The sequence below is a fragment of the Tupaia chinensis genome, unplaced genomic scaffold (genome assembly GCF_000334495.1).
Source record: "Tupaia chinensis unplaced genomic scaffold, TupChi_1.0 Scaffold000199_1, whole genome shotgun sequence".
Classification (NCBI taxonomy): Eukaryota; Metazoa; Chordata; class Mammalia; order Scandentia; family Tupaiidae; genus Tupaia; species Tupaia belangeri.
The window spans coordinates 3,790,873-3,798,636 of NW_006159674.1; the positions used below are offsets into that span (position 1 = coordinate 3,790,873).

Consider the following 7,764-nt stretch of genomic DNA (forward strand, 5'->3'; position numbering starts at 1 on the left):
AGTTTAAGCCATTGGATCCAGGACTCAAACCATGGCTGACTACATGGGAGTCCAGCGATACAGCGATTACACCAACTGCTGGTCTTGAAAATGTTTGTTTCTATATGAGATCTTGCCAGTTGCCTTCCAAAAAAATTGTAGGATTTACTGGTGAATACTCATAGTGTGTGACGATTATTTTAGTGCATTGCTGCTAAAACTTGGTTTTATCAGTCTTTTAACAATTTTATCAATCATATGAAAAAGGCATTTAATAATTGCCTACATCTTTTTCTTTTTCTTTTTTTTAGAATTACTTTAACTTCATTCATTTATTTTTAATTTGACCTGGCGGGGAGGAGGGGAAGAAAGCAGGCCACCAGGTCAGGGACTCGAATCGTGGTCAGCTATGTGGGTGTCCAGCGCCCTTAACCACCATGCCACCTGTTGGCTTCATCTCCACTGATTTTTCTATCAGTATTAGTACATTGTCTTTCTCCTGCTGACTTTAAAGGTACTCTTGTTGGTAACATGTTGCCAGTGTTTCTAAAAATTACTTACTTATTTAATTCCATTTGTTATTATTAGTTTTTAATTTGACTAGAGACAGAGAGAGAAAGGGAAAGTGAGAAAGCAAGCTGCCAGGTCTGGGACTTGAACTGCTGTCGGCCATGTAGGAACCCAGTACCTTTAACCACCACGCCACCTGCCGGCCCTGGCAGTTTTCTTAAACTTTTTTTGTTATTCTTTGACTAAACAGTGTGTATCTCTAATATAAATTATTAATTTTTAGAATATATTTAACAGTCTTGAATAATTTTTGGACTTTCAGCCTCTGTCTAAGCCTTCCTTGGTCAAGGAGCATATATATTAGAACAGTAAATGGCAATTAAAAACTGAATTCTGCCAGATGGTGTGTGGACTGAACAGAGAGGCAGAGAGTGGAGAGGGAAGCAAGTACATGGTCATACTTTCTCTTTCATTTCTCCATCCTGTTGGGATTTTGAGCACACATATATATATGCCTGACATTTTTTTAAAAAGAATTATTTATTTAATTTTATTTATTAATTTTTATTTTATTTTGACCTGAGAGAGACACAGAGAAAGAGAGAGAGAGCAGGCGAGAGAGAGGGAAAGTGAAAAGGCAAGCCACCAGGTCTAGGACTTGAACCGTGGTTGACCGTGTGGGAGTGTCCATGCCTTAACCACCACACCACCTGCTGGTCCCCTGGTATGTTTTTTGTAAGCCTCTGGATCTGGGTTTTGAATTATGTGATCAGCCATTGTGGAATCTAGCTCCCTTAACCCCTAGGCCATGGGACTGACCTCTTTCCCCCTTTCGTCTTAAATTCTGGATGGAACAAAGATTTATTTTGGCTTAAAAACTGGGATATAGATCCAACTTTTATTTTTTTCCAAATGGCTTGCCAGTCCTAACTATGGCTTTATTTCCAACTTCAACACTTTTTAGTCACTGTTATACTATGTAGACTTTATATTTCTGTAATATCCATGTCTCTTTAAATGTCAATTGTCTTTGACAACAAATGTCATATAATTTATCTCTGAACCACTAAACAACATCTTAAGATAATTTTATCCATTTAAATATAAAATCATAATTTTTTTTTTTTTGCCATTTCTTTTGGAATCTGACCAGTGTTTCCAAAGAGGAAATGAATTTGTAAAGATGAAAGAATTAAAAGAGATCAACCTTAGTCAAGGTAGAGTTGGTGTAAGTAAGTTGAAGAAAGTTCAAGAAACTAATTTAACTTAATCAGAGATGGAAAATAAGTAAAACAAAATGAAATATGGAGTTCACACAAATAGAGATGTTTGTAATATAAATATCTTTGTTTTAGGTATACATTTTATTATATATAAATGAGTGTCCCACCTACAAATACTTTTTTGTCTAACGTAGCACAAAAGCTTTTTTGATAAATTATTTCCCTGCATTATAATGTTTTGCATATTTGAAATAAATTAGTTATTTAGAAAATCATATGTGGTATGGTTAAGTTTTCAACGTGTTTCCTTTTCCAGAGTTATTTGTACCAAATCCTACAAGGGATTGTGTTTTGTCACTCTAGAAGAGTTCTTCATAGAGACTTAAAACCTCAAAACCTGTTAATCGATGACAAAGGAACCATTAAACTGGCTGATTTTGGCCTTGCCAGAGCTTTTGGAATACCAATTAGAGTATACACCCACGAGGTAAATATAATGTTTTTTTGTTACTTTACAGATTGTGTGATTGCTGGATTATTTTCTGTATTCTGTAAGTCAAAGGAAAACTCAAAGATATCTACTCATTGCCAATTATCATTTGTTACATCTAAGCTCCAGATTCACTCCTCATTGCATGTTATGTGAAAATGGACCTAGAACCTTTAAATAGTTTTCCTTTGGCAGTTGGTCTGTTAAGATTGGTCAGAGAGGGTACTGAAGAAGCATTCTATTGCAGGAGAGAGAGGTTTTCCTTGCTATGATTTATAACATTCTCATTCATTCTTACTAGGCAATCTCATTTTCCTAATCTTCTAATATACTTTTTTTTTTTTTTTCTGAGAGGTTTTTGCTATTGGGCGTGTGCGCTCACCAGAAAGACAGACAGAAAGTGAGAAATCACCCCCTTGGGGAGTTGGCTATGGCACAATCCCTTCTCCATTCTTCTCTTGGGATTTTGGGCATGCACGCACATGTGCCTGGCGTGAGTTTAAACCACCGTGTCCAGGACTCGGACCGCGGTCAACTACATGGGAGTCCAGCCACTTTTTTTTTTTGGAAGTTGTTGTTTGTTTTGTTATGTTTTGTTTTGCTATAGGGTGAGTGTATTCACAAGAGAGACAGAGTGAAAGAAGGTGAAAAATTACTCTTCAGGGGAGATGGACATACCACAATCCCTTCTGCATTCTCCTCTGGGGAGTCTGGGCACACATGTCTAACATGAGTTCCAAGCTGTTGGGTCTAGGATTTGAACCGTGGTTGACCATGTGGGGGAGAGTCCAGTGCCTTAACTACTATGCCATCCACTTGCCCTATACTTTAATTTTTATATTAAACTCTTCGCATTCAAATCACTGTATGTGCCCTCACTGGTAATACAATCAGATTGGATAAAAGATTAAGGGGTACTATTTCTGACACATTTAGAAGTTACTAAATGTCATGTTTTCTCTGTTATATTGATAGTTTGACATTTCATTTGCCGTTTCTGGAGGGAAAGGCAATGATTGCCAGTAAAGGATTATAGAAAAGCTTTGTCTTCTATGTACTTGTCTACCCTTGGGCCCACCCAAAGACAGTTTTCAAATCAAAACTTAGTAACAGTGCTTATCTTGTTAGTTGTCTTGGCTTCTTGTTATCCCCTTTTATTATTCTCCTGATGGCTATAAAAATGAGTTTAAGCCATTAGGTTCTCTTTGGCTTGAACAATGCTGTGGATCCCGTTAACTCTGTTCTAAGTTAGAGGTGATATTTTTATCAGTATGATAGGTTATATATACTGACTGGTTGATTAGTTTTAGACCACTAATAAACTAATAATTGGCTTATTTATGTTATAGTGATAACGCTTCTAGTTTAGCATGGAAAGAGTACATTGCCAAATCAATTACCAATTTTTTTGGTGGAGTTTAGATAAGACTGACTGTTTTGATCTAACTAAGTCACTTTAATGACTTGGAAAGCAAGAAAATATTTATGATGCTTTTCCCTCTTGTGAATAGAACTTAAACATGAAATTATGTCCAATTTAGTATTTTTATATAGCTAGTTTATATAATAATTTTGATGGCAATCTTAGAATTTCCTAAAAGTCAGTTTTGGTTAAATATAAAGTGACCTAATACACCACATCTGTTATAAAAATTTCCTTTCTAATAGGTAGTGACACTCTGGTACAGATCTCCAGAAGTATTACTGGGGTCAGCCCGTTACTCGACTCCGATTGACATTTGGAGTATAGGGACCATATTTGCAGAATTAGCCACCAAGAAACCACTTTTCCATGGGGATTCAGAAATTGACCAACTCTTCAGAATTTTCAGGTATTTTTGTTTTTTACCTAAGCTGTTAAAAATGTAAGTTAAATAATAAAGGCAACATATATATATATAAAACAATGAGATTATTTTTATGCTTTAATAATTTTTTGTTTTGCTGTGGTTTTTAGAGCTTTGGGCACCCCCAATAATGAAGTGTGGCCAGAAGTGGAATCTTTACAGGACTATAAGAATACATTTCCTAAGTGGAAGCCAGGAAGTCTAGCATCCCACGTAAAAAACTTGGATGAAAATGGTTTGGATCTGCTCTCGGTGAGGAGTGCCTTTTATATACTGATTTTAACGTTATTGGTGACTCTGAATGTATTCAGTTCTTCCTTTTACCTGGAAAATAGAAAGAAACCAACATTTATTGATGTAGAAGTCATCCATTGTATTACCTTATTTTAGATATAAAGAAACAATAGTGGTTTTGAGAGGGGGACTTACTTTTTTTTTTTTACTGACAGGTGACTATAGATACTCTAAATGAGGGTCAGGGCTAATAAACTTCCTGGTGTTGATCTTATTTTGTTAGTTTTTTATTTTATTATTTTTTATGACTAAGAGTATGTGTGTGCTCACATGAGAGAAGGTGAAAAAGTACTCTTAATGGGGCCTCATTTTGCCACACAGTTCCTTTCCCTCAGCCCTCCCGCTTCTCAGGGTCTTGGACACCTGTACACACATAGGCCTGATGTGTTTCGGGTCAACGAGGTCAAGGATCCAAACTGAGTCAGCCATTTGGCTTCCAGCACGGTAGTCTCTTGTGCTGTCAACTGTGATACCTAGACTGGGTATCAGTTTTTGTTTTTAAGTTCATGTCTTTCATGAGGCAGAGAGTGTGTATGTGTCAGGCAACCCCAGTACTGGCTTATGCTCAGCGTGCACAAGGAGATATCAAGATATGAATCTAGGGCCTTCTTGTGTGGCCAAGTATCACTGAGCATTGCACTGCCACTAAATCCAGCTTAAGCTGGATTTCCCAGTTGCTTAGAGTGAAGTCCAGAGTCGTTTACCTGCCATTCAGGTAGTATGTATATTAATTTTGATTTGACATATCTCTTCCGCAGTCTGCCCTTTTCTTTCTGTGTTCTCCCCGCCCCCCAAGGGCATGAAAAAGCCTTTATTTATTTTTAGTACCAGAGGGTACATTTACTAATCAAAGAAAGCACACTCCCCTACAGGTCATGGTCACGGTCCTTTTTTTTCTACATTTCTCTATCCCATCAGGATTCTGGGCTCAGATGAACATGCTCCTGGTGTATTTTTCAAGTCTCAGTCTGGGAGCTTTGGCAATGTGGGATCTGACTGCTTATGTATAGTGTTTTATAGTGTTATGGAGCTTCCCCTGCCTTTTTAACTTGTAAGGCTTGAACACAAAAGTATTTCACTTCGGTTAACAGAACAAAAATTCAATCCTATAAAATCAGATTCTTCAGTCTAGCCACAATCGACATCTTTTTTCTTTAAAGAATCATTTTATTTTTCTTGCTTCCTTGTTTCCTACTACCTTCCTTCCTTCCTCCTTTCCTTCCTTCCTTCCTCCTTTCCTTCCTTCCTTCCTTCCTTCCATCCATCTATCCATCCATCCATCCACCCACCCATCTTATCTGTCTGTCTAACCAGAGAGAGGAAAGTGAGAGCAAGCTGCCAGGTCCGGAACTTGAACCGTAGTCGGCCACGTGGGAGTCTGTCACCCTAGCTTACCTCTCCATCTGCCACCTCACAATGGACATCTTGGATTGAGTAAATCCTTGAGCTGGGACTATCCTTGTGTGCTGTGTAGTACATTCAGCCGCACGACTGTCCTTTATAAATGTTGCTAGCACACTCACCCCAAGTATGACAACCAAAAATGTCCCCAGACATTGCCAAGTGTTCCCTTGAGGGGCAGTTCTCCCAGAAGAGAACACTACTGCAAATCATAAATTAGCCTTGCTTTCGAATTTCATTTCTATCACTCCTTAGCTCTATGAACTTGGACAAACTACTTAACCGTTTTGAACCAGAGTCATGTGTAAAAGGGAACTAGTACCTACTGTTTATTGTGAGGGTTCAGTAACATGATAAATCAAATTGTACTGGATACGTAATAACTTAAATGGTAAATAGTTGGTAGAAGTATGTCTAAACTGGTTGTTAATTTTAATATTTATTTAAGATCAATGCTAAACTGACTTTAGTTTCTGATAGTGTGTATGTTAACATTAATAACTAGGATATCTGATCATAATTTATTTAATGATTTGGTTTTAGCTATATTTATAGCACATTATGCTCTGGGATTGGTTTTGGTTTTTGGGTTTTTACAACTTGTTGAAAACCACATAAGAAACCACTATACTTAAATGCCACCATTTCAAGAATATTATATATAGCTCAGATGGCCATTTAAATCTCAAAGTAAATAAAATTAACTAGATAATGATCCTAAATTTATGTCTTGGTTTTAAAGCTTTCTAAATGCTTGTCTTATACCATAACTTATATCAAAAAGAGTTTATCAGGATATTCATGACTTGAGTTGAGTAGATTATTCACAAAGGATAGGGTGTGAAATATGGGGGAGGGGGTGAGGTGAGGCACATGTAGTTTGGTGTTTAAGGGAAATGTTCATTTAATAGATTTATAGTAACATTAGCTTATGGTTTATTGGTAGAGAAGTTAAGGTTTTGTGGAATTTTTTTTAAAGACAGTTCATTTACTCAATAAATTTCTTTTTTCTCCCTCTCCAGAAAATGTTAGTCTATGATCCTGCCAAACGGATTTCTGGCAAAATGGCCCTGAATCATCCTTATTTTAGTGATTTGGACAATCAGATTAAGAAGATGTAGCTTTCTGACAAGAAGTTTCCACATGTATCATGAACAGAGAGCTGTACTTTTACTGTTAACTCTATTTCTGTCTTGTATATTATTCTTTTCTTTGTTGTAAAACTTATGCTGTACTTCATCATCTTAACTTCAAAAGTATAACTTAAAAATGTAAATATTGTTCTATATGAATTTAAATATAATTCTGTATATGTTTGTAGATCTCACTGTAACATGTTTGTTACTATAATAAAACTATAAATCTACTATTGGTGTCAGGAATTGGAGAACAATTTGAGTTAAATCATCTCAGTCTTGACGGTAGTTCTATCTTCCTATAGTTGGAGCTACTAAAATTTAAGAAAGTATGCTAAGATCAAGTTCCTTAAACTTCAAAGTGTTTTTATGAATGCTTAAATTTTTCTTTTTAGTGTCTTGTTATGTGATAACTATACAACCTGCCTAAAGATGACTTTTTCTACATCTATTTCCATCTGTGACCTAAATGATTGAGCACATAGTGTTAACACTGCAAATTTGAGAAATGATGCTAAATTTATAGGGGTTTTCAGTAAGTTATAAAATTCACATTAGAGCATGCCAAAGTGTTGCCAAGTTTTACAGTCAGAGATCAAGAGCTGCTCACAGCAGGGAAGAACAATTTTGAAAATTTATGAACTATCCTATTTTTAGGTAGGTTATGAGATCTTGTTTGTCTAAGTGAATTCTTGCGCCTTGTTCAGAGGTAATAACTGTATGGGGTTGCTTATCTTGGCTCTCAAGTCTGCTTGAGAAACTACTCACAGATTTTGAAATGGTGGTGTTGACTACTAGCAGTCTTCCAAAAAGGCTGTACTGTAGAAAGCATTTAGCTAAAACCAGTAACTTTGGGAATTTAGTAGTTTGATACTGCTGCTCGT

At 36.4% G+C, this 7,764-nt stretch overlaps 1 protein-coding gene across 2 annotated transcripts in view; it reads left to right on the forward strand.

Annotated features, from left to right (window-relative positions):
- CDK1 (cyclin dependent kinase 1) overlaps window positions 1-7,073 on the forward strand; it is a 52,901-nt gene extending 45,828 nt beyond the window's left edge. For both annotated transcript variants that reach the window (XM_006147067.3, XM_006147066.3), the window contains 4 exons: window positions 2,029-2,199; window positions 3,871-4,034; window positions 4,160-4,301; window positions 6,767-7,073. In XM_006147067.3, coding sequence (XP_006147129.1) covers window positions 2,029-2,199; window positions 3,871-4,034; window positions 4,160-4,301; window positions 6,767-6,865 — 576 coding nt within the window. In that variant the 3' untranslated portion in view covers window positions 6,866-7,073. The remainder of the gene's footprint in view (window positions 1-2,028; window positions 2,200-3,870; window positions 4,035-4,159; window positions 4,302-6,766) is intronic.
- The last annotated feature ends 691 nt before the right edge of the window (window positions 7,074-7,764 follow it).